Source organism: Lynx rufus, unplaced genomic scaffold (assembly GCF_022079265.1).
Source record: "Lynx rufus isolate CCGP_SWC_20201006 ecotype Redwood Valley unplaced genomic scaffold, mLynRuf1.p SCAF_1, whole genome shotgun sequence".
NCBI lineage: Eukaryota > Metazoa > Chordata > Mammalia > Carnivora > Felidae > Lynx > Lynx rufus.
The window spans coordinates 53,401,272-53,420,003 of record NW_025814823.1 but is presented as its reverse complement, the minus strand read 5'-3'; the positions used below and the strand labels follow the sequence as shown (position 1 = coordinate 53,420,003).

General features: G+C 32.9%; 1 protein-coding gene across 9 annotated transcripts in view; it reads left to right on the top strand.

Moving 5' to 3' along the window:
- The window catches only part of RBM26 (RNA binding motif protein 26), an 85,956-nt gene that overhangs the window by 55,046 nt on the left and 12,178 nt on the right, over window positions 1–18,732 (top strand). For all 9 annotated transcript variants that reach the window (XM_047080978.1, XM_047081000.1, XM_047080993.1 and 6 more), the window contains 6 exons: window positions 2,104–2,229; window positions 2,618–2,692; window positions 4,350–4,517; window positions 6,041–6,145; window positions 9,613–9,813; window positions 12,122–12,208. In XM_047080978.1, the coding sequence (XP_046936934.1) occupies window positions 2,104–2,229; window positions 2,618–2,692; window positions 4,350–4,517; window positions 6,041–6,145; window positions 9,613–9,813; window positions 12,122–12,208 (762 nt within the window). The remainder of the gene's footprint in view (window positions 1–2,103; window positions 2,230–2,617; window positions 2,693–4,349; window positions 4,518–6,040; window positions 6,146–9,612; window positions 9,814–12,121; window positions 12,209–18,732) is intronic.

Here is an 18,732-nt window from a genome sequence, read left to right as displayed (position 1 = left end):
GTTTGTACAGAAGGAAGTTTCTAGATAAAACAAGGAAGTGGGATACTTTTAAAGGAGGCTTGTCATATACTTTTATTTACTTTGAATCACCACTTCTTACTTAGCCTGATATTAGTTAATAAGTATACTTTGAAAAAGGAGTATACTGAAATTAAGGAATGCTATATTAAACAGATTGCATTACATGGGTTTCTTTACTTCAGGCTCTCTCACAACTTTTATGGTAATAGACATTTTGAAACTAGAAGATAGGGTTATGATATTCGTTACTTCCAACTTATTTGAGTATAGAAATCTTTTTGGTCACAAGTTTTCAACTTGTCTTGGAACCCTTGTGAAGAAAAGTTTAGGAGACACTCAAACTCTGTCTTTAGCATATAATGTTGTGTTTCTCTCTTTATGAAGTTACTGTCTAATCCTTGTACAATCCTGCAGTTTAACATTGTGTAGTATGGTAAGGTAGCATGGAAGAAATTTGCCTCTAGTGTTACAGAGAACAGTGACTGAAGTCAGACTGCAAAGTAACTCTAGATTTACTCCATATTTTACTGAATGCAACAATTTCATTATTTGTTAGTGATGCCAGGGTATTACTTTTCATTATATAAGAAAATTACCAGATTTGATATATGTCAAGTATTATAAAGAACTTTTATTTTTAAACATCATCTGCCTTGCATGCAACCAGTATAATAGTATGCTAAGCTTTTTTTTTTTTAAGTTTATTTATTTTGGGGGGGGGTGGAGAGAACAAGGTATGGGGGCAGAGAGAGAAAGGGGGAGAGAGAGAACCCCAAGCAGGCTCCACACTGCCTGCAGAGTCCGATGCAGGGCTCAAACTCATAACTGTGAGATCATGACTTGAGCCAAAATCAGGAGTTGGTCACTGAGCCACCCAGGCACCCCAACAGTATTCTAGATTTCTGTTTCACATGGAGGCTAAAACATTCTTGAATACTTAGAACAGTGGTGAATTGCCTATTCTTTGTGATGTTCCCTAATCTAACTGTATGATAGATGATTAGAAAATAGTATCTGCTTGTTACTTCTCTAATAGACCTGGATGTTTACATTTTACTAGCTAAAACGGTAGGCTCTTTTTCTCATTGATCATCTTGTTTGTGTAGTTCCTTTAACCTCTTTTAGGTCATGAACTCCCTTAACTCTTTGGAAACTTCTTTTCCTCTGGAAAGTTACACTGTTCACACATATGGTTCCATGTTTAGTTTTTATAACATTCATGGATTTCCCTTAAGGGATCTCTAAACTCCTAAGAACCAGTAACTAACCACTCCATTGAACCTACAACTTTTTGCTTTTGAAGGATAAAAAAGGTAGCCTGTACAGTTTATTTTCTTGAGTTGACCCTTGTGTAGAAAAGATTGTCCATCCTGATCTGTCATCATTTCAGTTTAATTTGGTGCAAAAGTGTTCATTGAGTATTGACTACGTGCCCTGGCACTGTTTTAGGCACTGAAGATAGAGTGATAAACCAAGCCAAACATCCCTACCCTCATGGAATGAATTTTTGAATTTGTAAGGACGTTAGATGCCATCAACTGAAACATTCTCATTTTAGAGATGATCAAGCTGAGGCCCCAAAAAAGTGCCTAAAGTTAACCAGGGTCTCATAATTATTGGTAATAAGGTTTAGGTACTAGAAAAAGCACAAAGAGGAGAAAAACATGGTTTTGTAGACAGAGAGAGAGACACATAAATTAATATATCATCAGATGATTTTTATTAAATATTTGAGTAACTGTAGGAATAAAATTTCATGGAAGGATCTGGGTAGAAGAAATAAATGATTAGGGCTTTGTGACTATATCACGTCAGTGTTTTTTTCTTGATTTGAAGTTTTTGTATGTTCTTTTTTTTCTATAGGTATATTCTGTTAATTTTTTTTATTTTATAGTTTAAGCCTCATTCATACCCTTCCTTTCAAATCACTAAATGTGCTTTAGTTATTATATGTATATAATACATTTATTTCAATGTACTGAATTTTGACAAAAGTGTTTTAAAATTGAGTTTTATAGAAAACAAGATAGGTAATCATGAATGTTTGGTACATTTTTTAAGAAACTGAATTTGTATTGGTAGGTGTTGTCTACATCTACTGGCCTAACTAAAACAGTATATAATCCAGCTGCTTTGAAGGCTGCACAGAAAACCTTACTTGTTTCCACCTCTGCAGTTGATAATAATGAAGCACAGAAAAAAAAACAGGTAAATACAGTTAGCAGTGTACAAAATTTGCATGTAGGAAAGCTTTTCTGTGTGTGTGTGTGTGTGTGTGTGTGTGTGTGTGTGTGTGTGTGTGTGTGTTTTAAGGGTTATCACAAAATAGAGCTAAAAGAAAAGTGTATGTTGGCTGCCACTGAACTTTTATTTTTCATTGTATAGCAGTAAATATTAATTTGGGAAGGGGGACAAAAGGTTCTCTTGACTGGTCTTAGGAACTTACATACATAGTTAACTTTTGCATACCAAAACTTTGCATTTAATTGTTATTGCCAAGCTTCTGCATCCACAACCATTTGTCTCCTCTGGAATATCTGTTTATCAGAACAATAAACAGTAAGTATACTAGTGATATTTTGATATCTTTCTCTAGGAGGCACTGAAACTTCAGCAGGATGTAAGGAAAAGGAAACAAGAAATTTTAGAAAAGCACATTGAAACACAGAAGGTAAAATATTTAAGCTAGATTTGGCAAAATATAGATGTTATAATTTTGAGTAAATTTAATCTTACACTATATAGTTACTTTTAAGAAACTTTAAATTGATAAGGGTAACACTGAAATGTATATAAATGATAATGTGTATGTCAGTTGATTAATGTGTATTGGGGATGAAGAGCCTACATTAAATGGTGAACTGGGGATTATATTGGTTTAAAGGAACTGTGGTGGCCGGCGAAGTAGAAATAAGGAATGTTTATCCAGATACGCTGCTGCACAGTAGTTTGTCAACAGATAGTGAATTGGAAACTTTTTCTCAGTGTTGAGATATGTACCTTTCTTTAATTTTCTTGGGATCCTCTACTTTTGTGTTGTCCAGTGGGGTAGGTAATAGCTACAACCAACTTTTGAGAACTTGAAATGTTCCAAGTTCAAACTGATATGTGCTGTAAGTATATAAAATATAGGGGCGCCTGGGTGGCCCAGTCGGTTGAGTGTCCGACTTCGGCTCAGGTCATGATCTCACGGTTCGTGGATTTGAGCCCCGTGTTGGGCTCTGTGCTGACAGCTCAGAGCCTGGAGCCTGTTTAAAATTCTGTGTCTCCCTCTCTCTCTGCCCCTCCCCTGTTCATGCTCTGTCTCTCTCTGTCTCAAAAATAAACAAACATTAAAAAATTTTTTTTTAAAAAAATACATACCAGATTTCAAAGACATAATACGAAGAAGAAAAGTAAAATGTCTCAATAATTTTTGTTGAAGCTTATAACATTTTAGATATACTGAGTTTAATACAGTATTAATTAACTTTACTGGTTGGGTGTTTTTTGTTTTATGTTTTTTTATCTTTTTAATGTGGCTGCTAGAAAATGTAAAATTACTTATGTGGCTTACAGTATTTCTTTTGTACATTGTTGCTCTAGGTTATGACATTTAATTAGTGCCAGTTCCTGATTATGTCTCGTAATAAAGGTTATGGCATCTCAAAATATTAAAAACACAGAAACTTTTTACATATTGGCTTAAAATGTATCTTTTCTAATTTAAATTTGGGTATACAGTACTTGATAAAGAAATCACAGTACTTGACACCAAAACCTGAAGCTACCTTGACTCATAAAACCTATAATATGTGGTATCTTTCACCCCATATTACCTTGTTTATCTTTTGTTTCCTGTCCACGTTGGCGATACCATTCATACGTTAGCCAGTTCCTATTCCCTGTGACAAAGAAAGTAATTAATTGTTTTAAGATCTCATTATGTGAAGGGAACCATAAAACTTCTGTGCATCTCTCTGGGTTGTAGACTACATTTGGAGTGGGAATACTTAGAGACCATAATACCCACAAATACATTAGAAAGTAAAAGTATTACTTTTTGAAGTATTGCTTCAAATTGACAGCTTTTCAGTTGAATTTCTTAAGGTTGTATTCTTTGAACTTACATTCTGAGAGACCAGTGGCAATGTAATTCTTCACAGAATGTGCCAAGATTAAGCCTTGAGTTGAGATAGCATCACCAAATCTGTTCTGCTGTCTTAGTGGTTGTAAGCCTTGCCATGAATATGTAAACTAAAACTAGTAGTTTAGTTACTTATTTTTATATTTATTTTGCTATGTTTACTTTGTGTATCTTAGTTTTTCTCTTTTTAAAAATTTGGCAGATGTTAATTTCAAAACTAGAGAAAAACAAAGCAATGAAGTCTGAAGATAAAGCAGAAATAATGAAAACTTTAGAAGTTTTGACAAAAAATATTACCAAGTTGAAAGATGAGGTCAAAGCTGCTTCTCCTGGACGTTGTCTTCCAAAGAGTATAAAAACCAAGACTCAGGTATTTTAATTTATGTTGTTATTCATATTACTACTTACTGAAAACATTACAGTGCTGCATTGTTTAACATTGTTTTCCTTTTAGGTAATAACCTTTGCTTAAAAATCTGACTATTACATGCTAACATTTTTCCCTCCATTAATTAATAGTAAATATATACAAACAAAACTCTATTCATCTTTTAAACTTTTAGATTTCAGTTGGAAAAGTCTGTAATTAGAATATTTATGGATAATAGTAATAGTTAAAAAGATATCTTGAGGACAAAGTGATACAGGTACTTGAATGCTTGATGAATACTTGACTGAAGAGTTTGAACTTTGTAAGTTCATAGTCTGAAAGGTTAATAAACAAAAGTAACATTTTGACAGCATTATATAGAATTGATTAAAAGGAGGGAAATTTAGATAGATCAATCCATTAGATATAAATAAGGAAGGAAGATAATTTCACCTGATAAGTGATTTTTTTAAAACTTCAGAGTTATATAGTATTTATACTTGGTGTTGTGTGTATGTACATACATGTGTAGAATCATGAGTTCATATTGATATTTCTGATTCTAATCCAACACCCCAGGGTTCTTTTCCTCCTTATTCCATATTTTATCTTCGTGTTCCCTTCCCATAATGACAACTTGCTTCCCACTAACACCAGTACGGTACTCATTTGCACAGTCATTTAATACATTCCAAATAGTTCCAGAATTGCTACAAGAAGCCCACTTCCAACGACTAAGTAAAAGATTCAAAATTTATTTGTATTCTTTAAAAGTTCACTGTATATTCGACTAAGGATATAGAATCAGAACTGTGGCCTAGGATTACTTTTTTTTTTTTTCTTTCTGCGGTTATGTTATCAATTTGGTAAAGTTAGGTGTATTTCTATTGATAGTCTGTTTTGAACCCCTTCCCTTCATTCTTGCTGATTTAATATTATTTTGAATAAATAAAACATAAACATGATTGAAAAGTTAAACTATATAAAAAGGTATATATAGAAGACCGTTTCCCTTTGATTCCTGCCACTCTGTTCCCATTCTTCCCTCCCTCTTGGCGTGTATGTATTCTTTCCTACATAAAAGCATACTGTATAGCGCTCATTAACACTTTGGGTTTTTTTGTTTTTCTTTTCCCAGTTATTTCCTGAAAATTAGTTCATATGAGTCCATAGAAACCTCACTTTGGCTTCTGTACGGAAAATGAATTATAGGGAAATCAGCGGAAGTAGGAACAAATTAGGAAGCTATTGTAGGAGTGTAGACCAGACATGATTGATGGCTTGGACTAGGGCTATAGGACTGGATGGAGATAAAGAAGGAATGTATGGATTAAATGGGAATGTATAAAAGTTCTTTGTAAAAAAAAAAAAAAAATATATATATATATATACATATATATAAATACAGAAACTATTATATACATAAGTAATATATATATTAAAAAACATTTTTTATTAAAAAACATTTTATAAATGTAGGATATGAATTATTGTCATTTAAATTATTAATTACCATTTTCTAGATGCAGAAAGAATTGCTTGATACGGAACTGGATTTATATAAGAAGATGCAAGCTGGAGAAGAAGTCACTGAACTTAGGAGAAAGTATACAGAATTACAGCTGGAAGTACGTTTCACCACAACTACCCAGTATGCTAAAGATGAACAGATGTAGTAGGCATGGTGGTCAATTTGAAAATGTATCCCCTCATCCTAATCAGTAATTGTTGGTAGTCTCTGACAAATACAGGAAAGAGAGAAGAAGTTAGCAAATGTTTCAGACTTGGTAGATAAAATCGTTCATTTAATGAGGGGTGGCAGCAGTTCTACCTCTACACCCAAGTCCCTCTACTTCTAGTAAGTTTGGTTCCTTTTCTAGCTCTCCTCCCTGAGACCAAAATCTATTAAAGCCTTTTCAGGTATTCTTTTTTTTTTTTTTTTTTTTTTTTAATTTTTTTTTTCAACGTTTATTTATTTTTGGGACAGAGAGAGACAGAGCATGAACAGAAGCCTTTTCAGGTATTCTTACAAGAGATCTTCTGTACATATATAGGCATATTATATTAAATTGCTATAAGGCCCAGACTTTTACTGGAGAACTGTATTGAAAACATGCTTACTTAAGTTTTGCCTATAGATGGTGCTGTGGATGTTTATAAAGGAAAATAAACTACTTTCTTCTCTAGTTTAGCTATATGATTATTTTTTGTAAGAAAAATCTAGTGACATTATGAAATTATTACAAATTAGCATTTTGTAACATTTAGCAAAAAGATGTTTAAAATTAAATGTAAAAATGTTTACGTTTTGAAGTACAAAGACATTAATGCCATCAATGTAATTGGTACTTGCCTATATTTATCATCGTTTGATGCCACAGTTAGCATTTTTTTATGGTTCAGGTTATTTTGCTTCATCTGAGAATTATGGGTTTTTTTCCCAAATTTGTTAGCACCCTGGTGATTTTTTTTTCTGACCTAGGACAAATCTGAATTTAGCACTGGCGTCCAGGTATTACGTTAACAGACTTCACATTTAGCAGCCACTTTGATTGTATTAAGGTTCTGTCTTGTTTGTCATAGGAAATCATAGGATGGCCTCTAACCCTGTGTACATCTTACGTTCTCTGGAAAGTTGGTAGGGCTGCCTGTACATCTTAGACAAGATAACAGGCTTTGAAAAAGATGTGTTTCTTTTATGTTAATATAGAAATTGTGTTTTCTTTATTATGGAGGATACTTGCTTGTGTTGATGGGACTTAAGCTACCACATAAAAAGTTTTGGCGCGGGGCGCCTGGGTGGCGCAGTCGGTTAAGCGTCCGACTTCAGCCAGGTCACGATCTCGCGGTCCGTGAGTTCGAGCCCCGCGTCGGGCTCTGGGCTGACGGCTCAGAGCCTGGAGCCTGTTTCCGATTCTGTGTCTCCCTCTCTCTCTGCCCCTCCCCCGTTCATGCTCTGTCTCTCTCTGTCCCAAAAATAAAAAAAAATAAAAACGTTGAAAAAAAAAAGAAGAAAAAAGTTTTGGCGCATAAAATTTTAGTAAATAATAGTTCTACCAGTATTCTTTATTAGTCCATGCTTTGGTTCTCTATCATGATCTAGGTAAACACTGAATGGCATTTTCTGCTTTTCTTTTATGATCGCTAAACTTTATAGTTTGTAGTTACTATTAGCATATGCAGATATTATAATGCAGTATGTCCCAGAGTGTGTCATTTAACATGCCAGTTCCATTCTTTGTTAACAGATTTTAGTGCAAAAACTTCTAAGGCCAAATAAATTTGGAAAAGGTTAAACATTCTTTTTGCCATAGGATTTCTTAGAGGTTTTTAATTTGTTAATCCCTAAATATACATAATCAGTATTCCATATTGCTCAAATTTATTTGTCCATGGACCCCCTTTTTCAGGCAACATTTTGAGAGAGTATTCCTCAGAGCATACTTTTGTATATGCTACTCCCATTATGAACATTAAGCCTTGACCTGTGAAGTTTATTATTTGGGTTTTAGGTTATTACTTTAGCTAATGTTAATTAAGATGAATTGTCTTGAGATGAAGAAACAAATATTAATACTTGAAAAGGTCTGTCATTGGTGCCTGCTTGACATTTCCATTGGATATCTCACATCATCAGACTCCCACTTGTTCAGAATTGAGCTTATCTTGCCCCTAAATTCCATCTACACAGTTACACAAACCAGAAATCTGGGAATCTTCATTGATTCCTCCCTTTCCTTTATTATCCATATCTAAGTAGTTACCAAGTGTTATACGTGTTACTTCCAGTATGTCATAAATATGTTTTCTCTCTTACTTGTATTGCCACCAGTGTAGACATAGCTTCCATCCTCAGTTGTTGGGGCTACGTTAGTAGCCTACCAACTGCTTTCCCAGCTTATTCTCATCTTTCTTCTACTATGTTCTTAAAACTAGCAAGAATAACATTTTAAATACTGATTTATTGTATCACTCTACTTCTCTACTTAAAATGTTTTAACTGGTTTTCATGGCTCTTAGGACAAAAATAAAAATCTTTAATTTAGTGATCCTAAAAATTTTTCATGATCTGGTTCTGCTTATCTCTGTAGCCTCATTTCTTCGTCCCATGTGGTCCAGCTACGCTGGATTTCCTGTATTTTTGAGTACGGTGTTTATTTTAGCCTTGATTCCTTTGTTCATGTTGTAGCCCCTACCCCTCATCCTTACCTTGCTTGTTCTTTGTTTCTTCTTTGAGTCATTCAACACATACTAAATAGCTACAGTCTGCCAGCTGCCATTGTAAGTGCTAGGGATCAGGTGGAGAATAAAACAAGGAAAAAATATCCTCATGGATATTGTAGCATATTTATTGCAGATCTTGAATGTTCTGTTCAAGTCTTTAAGTAAAGCATTTCCTTACTTTTTTAATTGCTTCTCATTAATATAATTAAATAACTTGGTTGCCAAATGTCTCTTTACCCCTCTAGGATTTGAGTTTCAGGAAGGTAAGGACTCGAGCATAGGAAGTGCTCTTTAAATATTTGTGGAATGAAGGAACGGTGTGCTTTTCATGTGGAGCACTGTGGCAGAATAGAAGTTAAACATGCTACATTGGTTGTATGATGATGTTAGTGTAAGTGACCAAAGTGATAATTTGAGATAATTATACCTACTGAAGCCACCAGGCAGATAAATAGACACACTGTATTCAAAGGTCCTAAGTGGAAAAATTAATTTATTGTATATAAATTATGTATCTATGTATTAAACTGGTGAAGTAACATTTTCATACCGTGTATTATTTGGAAATCAAGAATTGCTGGTCATCTAATGATACAATCTGAGATCTTGGAAAATAACGAACTTAGTAGAAAAAGGCACATTTAACAGTTTTAAACATGACTTAAATATTACTTTGTTTTCTAAATGCATTAGCTACCTAAGTTCACGCTCACTTTAAAAACTAAAGCCTTAACTTAAATTATGATACCCTTTTCTAAGCCAGTATTTGAATATGATATCAGATTGTATAAAAGTTTGATAGAGTATATATAATGTGTGGCTTGTGTTAGAAATTGTGGCATTTAACTTGTGTGTCTATAATCTCTTCAAGGCTGCAAAACGAGGGATTCTTTCATCTGGTCGGGGTAGAGGAATTCACTCAAGAGGTCGAGGTGCAGCTCACGGCCGAGGCAGGGGTCGAGGTCGAGGTCGAGGTGTGCCTGGTCATGCTGTGGTGGATCATCGTCCCAGGGCATTGGAAATTTCTGCATTTACAGAGAGTGATAGAGAAGATCTTCTTCCTCATTTTGCGGTACTTTCTTACTGTCCAACAAAACAAGTACTGATAGTCATTGTTGGGGATAATGATTAAAGGAGAAATTATGAAAATGATGAGTAATTTAATCCCATTAATCTGACCAAAGGGTTTGATTAATCTATAATTATCTTTTGTTAATTATTTAAAAAGCAGATATATTTTTGTTTGTTTATTATCTGGAAGAAACATTACCATTCTTAACAGCTAGTAGGCCTTCAGATACTGTGAAATGAATGATTTAAACTTTGCTATTGCAGAGGGAAAAGTTCAGTAGTTTAGTGTCATTTGATACTTTTAAGGGAAAATTTAACATATGTAAGCCATCCAGATTTTTTTAAATTACGATGGAATTTTATTTGTTAATACTGTATTCTTGATCTAGCTGACCTTAGAAATGAAGCAAGATGAAATTTTGATATATGATCTTGAAGTTGCCTTAGTCAGTGCCAGGGTATACGGTCTAATACAGACTGACTGACTTATGAGAAAGGAGAATGAGATTCTAGTCCTGGCTAAGCCATTATTTAACTTGGACTTCCTGGGATCCATTTGGCTCATGTGCAGAATGGAAATTATATTTGTTTAAAGGCCGTTTCAACTTAAACGTTGTGATTAGTGGTATCCCAAAGGTTAGTTACTAAGCATCAGTCATGCCCTCAGGCCTATAGTAATTGCTCTGGAGATATGTAGGAAATAACCAGTTCTTTACCTTCCAAGGATTTTATATATATTATTTTAACACAGATGAGTTAAAGTAAATTATAAACATAATTTATGGCATAATCAAGTTACATTTATTAAAAACTGTAAGTAGTAACTTAGAGAAGTATCTTTTACACAGGCATATGATCGAAAAAGGATAGTAGAAAATTTCATAAGGCAGTAAAACTGGAACTTAGATCTGGAAGGATCAATAAGCTTACAGAAAAGATTAAATCTTTTTGGAAATTCAGATTTATCTGTTTGACAGTCACATTCTAAGCTGTTAACAGAAGTTACAAAGGTGAAACTATACTTTGTTGGGACATAGAGAGTTACTGAAAAAAGTGGTATATGTTTATGAAATTACTAAAATTAATATTTAAGGAAGAGGAGTCTGGAAAGTCCAAATTTAGTAGTGGTAATGCACATTTAAAAATGATTAGTCTTTAAGAATGCAGGTTTAAAGCGTAGTTCTCTGTCGCAACCTGGAATTTGAACCTGTGGCAAGTAACAGAAAAGAACCTACATTTTCATAAGACTGTTGACTGTTAAAAATTGTGATTAACGAAATGCTTTCTTTAGTTTACCCACTGGGCCCGGTGGTGGTGGTGGTGGTAGTAGTAGTGGTAGTAGTAGTAATAAAAATCATAGAGCATTTATTTCGTGTCAGATATTATTCTGAGTGCCTTATATAATTCAATATATTATGAATTATTTCAACAACTCTCTGAGGTAGGTGCCTTTATTATGCCCACTTTAGAGATGAAGATGAAGCATGAAGAGATTATGTAACTTGTTCAAGTTCACACAGCTAGTACCTGACAGAACAGATTCTAGAGTCCATTATCTTTATAGAAATTTTCGATACAGAGTGTGTGCGTGTGTATTTAATGAGATTATAATTATAATTTTATTTTGGGGTAAAAAAGAAGAAAGGTATTAGTGACGATATATAAAGGACTAGAAATTTATATGATAAAGGTTGTTTGTAGAAAAATCTTTCTACATATGGAAAAAATAAAATCCAGCAAACCAGAAGTAAGCATTGTTTAACCTGTTTAACTCTTTATAAGAGTGTGGTGTACAGGAGTATGTGTTAAGAGTGAAAGCAGGGTCAGTTTGAATGTTAAACTTAAAAGACCTGGACTCTCCTGGTATTTAACTAAATTACTTTGGGAAAATTATTTAAATTCTGACTCTTATTTGCACCATCTTTAAATTGAGAACGGCACACACACAAATATGAATTCTGAGGATTAAATATTCTGTTTTAGAAAGAAGGTAGCATGTTATGGGATTGGAATAACGAGTGTACAAGGAAAGGCAATAAGGAAACCCAGTGTTTGACACTCTTTCGTTGATTTAAAGCACAGTTCAATCAAGTATAAGTTTCCCTAATTCTAAAAAGTGTAGAATTGTAAACAGGACCACTCTTTATCTTGTAACATCAAATACTAAATGAATTATTCATCTTTTTTTCTGTTAATCACCATGAATTGTTATATACTCTGGGTTACATTTATTGGTGTTTTAAAAACCATTAGGATTTTGGATGTTTCAAAATATTTATTTGGAGAAAATACTTCTTTTTAATTTAAAGCAATATGGTGAAATTGAAGATTGTCAGATTGATGACTCTTCACTTCATGCAGTAATTACATTCAAGACAAGAGCAGAAGCTGAAGCAGTAAGTATTAGAAATCTAATTTATTGAAAATTCAGATTTAAATGTTTTATAAATATTTCTTTTAAGTTTTAATATAAAGGAAAACATTTTAACTTACTAGATAACTGCACTTTGACAGTAGGTAGGTCATATGAATTGGAATTCATGGCCACAAAGAATGTCCTAAAGCAGTTAGGCAATTCTGTTTATAACATGATAGAATAGTTACCAAGTTGAATGTTAAGTTGTATTGTCTTGAGACACCAGCATTTCTCCTTCCTTTCTCTTTCACCTAGGATAGGGCCATTCCACTTTCCATTACCCTTTTTCTCAGCTGGCCCAGAACAAAGTCTGCTTTGGGAGAATGAGTGATGAGAGATAAGGTAGAAGCTAAGATACAATCCTGATGGCAGTCCTTCTAAGCCATCTCTCATCCGCCACTTACTAGTCCCAGTAAGCTGAACTCTAAAGAAGTGTCCCTAGCTTAGCATACCCCCCAACTAGGCCTCTACAACTTTTTGCAATGTATGATATATAGCTCTAGCTTTTAGGGTCTTTATAGTAATCTTAAACTATGTATCTTGAATTGTCTTTACAAAGAATGGCCAAGTATATGCAACCTTGTCTTTCATCTGGGTTTAAAAGATTTAAAAAAAGGAAAATGGATATGAGGTGTGGGAGATTTATAGGAAATGTTTTTAGCCTTGTGTGTTCTTTCTTCAGGATTATAGAGAGATACATGTACCATTTTGTCCTTGGAAAAATGCTGTAAGAGTTCCAAACAGTTAACCTAATGTGAATGGAAGAGTGGTATGCCTTTCAGAAGTTTTAACTTGATTGTGGTCTAAATTAAAGTTTAAAAACACTTTCTAAATTGATTTATCTTCTTTATAGTGAATACTCCCTGACAACACAATGATACCTTACTGGGGACCTAACCTGGTAGGAGTTGCTCTTGGGGCATTATAACCAGTAAAAGAGTGTGGGTCTGAAAAGTCTTAGTTAAGCATTCAATTCAGCTGGGGCCCTGGAATAACCAGTTTTAAGATCAGTGATGTAGGAGGTGGATCATTTTATAGAATAGGAATGGATCCTAGAGTTATGTTTTTTTAAATCTCGTTTGGGTAATCTTTTCACTTAAAGATCGTTTGTGAGAGTATTACTGATGAGAGTTTAAAACTTCTTAAAACTTGTATGTATATATGTTACATTAAAAACTAAACCCTTTTTAAAATACTTTATAAATTTTTTTTTTTTTTTTGAGAGAGAGAGAGAGGAAGGAGTCAGGTACTTAACCAAAGTAAATCTTTGATCAGGTTTTTTCAAAAAGTATTATTGAGTATAAGTTAAGAATAAGCTTCCTTTAATTGATGCTTTAGTGACAATTTTCAGTGTAATGTTAGGTAGCTTGAGTATGTCTCTTTATGTTCTATTTTGTAGGCAGTAGTCATAAAACAATGGTAGCTGTCATTGTTAAAACTTCTCCTTGCTTATGTGACTGAGGAATAAAAACCTCTTACCCCTGAAATAAGTATTGGAAGTTTTGCCCTTAGAAGATTTATTGACATATACCTTTTTTCTTGGGTGTTGCTTTTTCCACCTCACGTGTGTGTGTGTGTGTGTGTGTGTGTGTGTGTGTGTGTGTGTGTGTAAAATACAATTCATGTTTTCCAAATGAATAGCAATCAATTCAAAAGACTAGGGATTAATGCATAAACAAGACTTTAACGCTGAATTATATGGAGTTTGAATATGTGACAAAATAAGTTAGATATAATAAAGAATTACCTTTTCAGAGTAAATACCATTTCAGTTGGAATTATTCAATAGGCTGAAACGAAGAACTACCATTGCCATGATACACATTTGAAATTAAGTTATGCAAGTTGTTAAATCATAATCATTTGCTTAAACCAAAAAATTCTTAAAATTTTGTAACCTTCCTATTGTAGAAGAGAATAGAAAATTAAGTTGAAGCTGATCTTCTACAAGCAGGATATATAGGCTAAGGCATTGGTTTTCAAACTTCTGGATATCCGGGATCATTAACGTTTAGGAATTTAAAAATTAATGTGTTGACATAGAGGTATCAGTTTTTAATTTTATCAAGGAAAATGCGTTAAAAGTACAAACCAAATTTCATGCACCATCATCATCATTTTATAAAATAAATAAAATTTTAACACCAAAAATATAAGAGGATGTAAACTCAAGGTAAGTGATAAGTCTTCCCAAGGGAAAAAAAAAAATTGTCAACCTTTTTCAGTGTTTATTTCCAAATATATCATTGTTCTTACTGAACCATTGTCCTAGATGAATGAATGAATGTCTCTGTATTTTCTATAATCAGTAGATGCACAATATTTCAAAGTGAAAGTACAAAATAAGGTACATGAGACATTCAAATATGACTGAAAAGTGAGAGATTGTCCCCAAATGGATATACCAAACATAATCAACCATGTTAATGGACTTTAAGTTGTTTTTATTCTTTTACAGTGTAGCAGTGAATATTCTTGGTGAATATTTCTCTATGTATGTATGTGAATATGACTATAAGATATATTCTTGATAACGTTATTGTTGGATGAAAGGATATATGCATTTAAAAGTTCTGAAATTGCCCACCACCCACCACCCATATAGGTTGTACCACATTTGCTTGCCCACCAAAGATGTATGAGAGTGCCTTTTCGCCATACACTTGCCATATGTGTGTTCTCTGCATGGTGGTTTGCTTATGTAAAATACATGGGTACATAAGCCATCGTGAGATATCAGACAATTTTATTTTGGTAAAAATAGCAACTCATTTTTAATACACTTTTATGATTGAAGTCGAACATTTTCGTGTTTAAATACTCTTTATTTCTGTTTCTGTCAACTATTTGTGTCATTTGCCTATTATCTTGCTGAGTTGTCTATTCTACTGATTTTTTTTTTCTGAATGAATTATGGGAATTCTTTATATACTAGAAAATTAGCTCATGAGTTCTAAACATTTTTATGAAAATTCATAAGAATTTTATTTGATGTAAGGGATAAAATAGGTGTCTACTTGATTTCATTGAGTAAAGCTAGTTTTCCCATAATTTCACCTGTAGGATGTAAGGGTACTCTTACTTAGTACTGTTCTCTTCCATTGATCATTTTTCTTTCCATGTGCTTCTTCCTCACCTTTAATTAAGCTAAACTTTATAATATATTTTAATAGCTTTTCAAGGCTGTTGTTTGAATTCCCTCTTATTATGCCCAGCTATTATTATTCATTTTCAGAATCTTCGTGGTAGATGTTTATGTGTTTATTTTTCATATAAACTTTAGAAATTACTTACCTGGTTCTAAAAAGAAGAATACTTTATAGTAGAATTAACATCTTTATGATACTAAATACTCCTCTAGCATATCATTGTATTTCAATCCTTTTTTATCCTCTGAGAGCATTTAAAGATTTTCTTTATATAGATTAGATATATATATATATTTGTATGTATTTTATTTATATATAAGCTATAGGTAATATACATGTGTTGCAGATTATATAATATAAAATATATATAAACAATATGTATAATTTCTTTGTATAGGTAAATATATTAGTAGTTCTCCCCAGTCATTTAAAGTTACTTTAAACGAGGTATTTTTTCCATTGTATTTTCTCTTGATTGTTTGTATGTAGAAAAACTATTTGTTTTTATTAAATATGTAACTGTCGTTTTACCAAATTATCTTTTGATAGTTTTATATTTTGTTCTTTTGGGTTTGTCAAGTATTCATTCAATCATAACACTAAGTAATGGTAGTTTTACCTTCATCTTTCATGTTTATAACTTCTTACTTTGTGTTGTTTAATTGTTAGTACCTTCAGAAAAATGTTATTCAATAGGGCCACCTGGGTGGCTCAGTTGGTTAAGTGTCTGACTTCAGTTCAGGTTATAATCTCACAGTTCGTGAGTTTGAGCCCTGCGTTGGGCTCTGTGCTGACAGCTCAGAGCCTGGAGCCTGCTTCGGGTTTTGTGTCTTCTCTCTCTCTGTCCCTCTCCTGCTCTCTCTCTCTCTCTCTCTCTCTCTCTCAAAAATAAATAAACATTAAAAAAAAAAAACTTAAAAAAATAAAAAAAGAAAAATGTTAAATAACAGTAGTAGTAGTTGTGTATTTACTCATTTACTCACTCATGAAATGTCATTCGTTGTCTTGTTCATGAAATGAATGAAAATGGTAAATGAATGAAAACATTTTTAATACTTTTAGTAATATATATGATGCTGACTTTTTAGGTGAAGGTAGCATGCAAATGATTCCCATTTTTGAATGCTGTAGAGATTTTTGGGTTTTTATCAAAAACAGATTTTATATCATAACTTTTGTGTATTTGTTAGAAATTTGAGGGTTTTTGTTTTCTTTCATCTATTTATATTGTTTCATAAAATTGAACTATTTGCTTCTGGTATAAATTCCCACAGTATTGTATTTCTTTGATAAATCCCTGAAATCTGAAGTCTGTTCTTTGGTTTTTTGTTTTTTGGTTTTGTTTCACTTTTTAAAAAAAATTATTGAGATATAGTTGACATACAGTGTTATATTAGTTCCAGGTGTACAGCATAGTGATTTGATAATTCTCTACATTATTCAGTACTCACCACAAGTGTAGTCACCATCTGTCACCATGTACATTATTACAGTTTTAATATTTCCTGTATTATACTGTTCATTTTTGTGACTTTTTATTTTTAACCAGAAGTTTACCTTTTAATCTCCTATGTGTATTTCGCCATTCCCCTACCCTTTTCCCGGACTCTGGCAACCACCATTTTGTTCTCTGAATTTAAGAGTGTTTTTGTTTTTGTTTTTTTAGATTCTGTATGTAAGTGAAGTCATGTGGTATTTGTCTTTTTCTGACTTGACTTAGCATAATAGTCTCCAGATTCATCCATGATTTTGCAAATGACAAGGTTTTATTCTTGTATTTATTTTTACTTTTAATTCAGTTTTCAAAAGTAAAATTGGTTTGTAGGTTGGGGGAGCGGATATTATTTTTTATCAGTTATCCGTTTTACCTGACTTCATAGAAACTACTTGAAAAGTTTCCATCTTTTGCTTTGAGTTAATTTTAAGTAGCATTGGAGATATATTTTCTCAGAAGTTTAATAGAATTTATCTGTGAAATTATCAGGGTTTACTGATTTTAGACCATGTAATCTTTTTTTTTTTTTTTAACGTTTATTCATTTTTAAGAGACGGAGGAAGACTGCGTGAGTGGGGGAGGGGCAGAGAGAGGGAGACACAGAATCTGAAGCAGGCTCCAAACTCTGAGCTGTTAGCACAGGGCTCCAACTCACAGACTGCGAGATCACCACCTGAGCTGAAGTCGGACGCTTAACTGACTGAGCCACCCAGCGCCCCCTAGACCATGTATCTTTTTAAAACCTTTTTCTTTAGAAAAGATTTGTTTATAATATATATATTTTCCTTTTCTGGCTTTACTTTGGTACTTTGGTAATTTTTCATTTGGATTATCAACTGTTTACATTGAGATGAGCAAATTTAATTTCTTCCTCTGAATCTTCCTCATATCTTTCTCTGAAGTTACTTGCTCCCACTTTCCTTTCTTATTTTGTATATTTTTATGTTGAGCCCCACTTCCACCTTTATGACCGCTGCCACCTTGCTCAGATAAGCATCCCCTGGAATATATTTAAACATGTTTTTTTATTAACATTTTATAAGTAGTTATGAAGTTCATTTTTTAATGTACATTTTAATAAAATGGTGGCAGAACTCTTGAAGCAGATGCCACAGAAACGAAAAGCACTGATCTAGCTGATACTATATTATTAAGCATCAGTAACACAGTATGATACTGGACTTGGCCAAAAGATTCCACAGGTCATAGGACAAAATAATGTCAGAATAACCAAAAATATTCTGAAAAGCATACCAAATTCATTATGAAATAAAGAATATAGTAATGGTATGGATAGAGACTAGGATAAAATTGATCTAGAAAAGACATAATAAGTATATATAAAAATTATAGAGGATTACAAGGAAATGCTTTATTTAAGTCAGGGAATTTAAATTTACTGAATAATCTGTAAAGAGTGTTAGGACAATGGACTGTTAGGAAAAAAATAGTACATTATTATGTCTTTATTTTTGGTATCAAAATCAAGATGAATAAAAGTTTTTTTTCTTTTTTTAATACATGTGACTAGTAAAAAGCTAGGGGATCTCTGAAAATAATCCTAGTGTGGAAAAGGCTTTTTAAAGGACTGGCACAACATAGATAAATTACAGAACATGAAAATTTAAGCTTCTTTATGACAAATACAACAGCAGTAAAAACATGCATTATAAACAAAAATCCAGATCCATTTGAGAAAAGAGTATTTTGCCAAATATGACAAAATTCCATTCAAGAAATTAGTTTAAATATGATGTAAAGTATGTTCCCATGTGCATATCATACATATGTATATACACAAACCCTTTTAGTATGTGTACAGGACTTTTTTTAGTGTATTGCAGAGCTTTTTCCCAAATT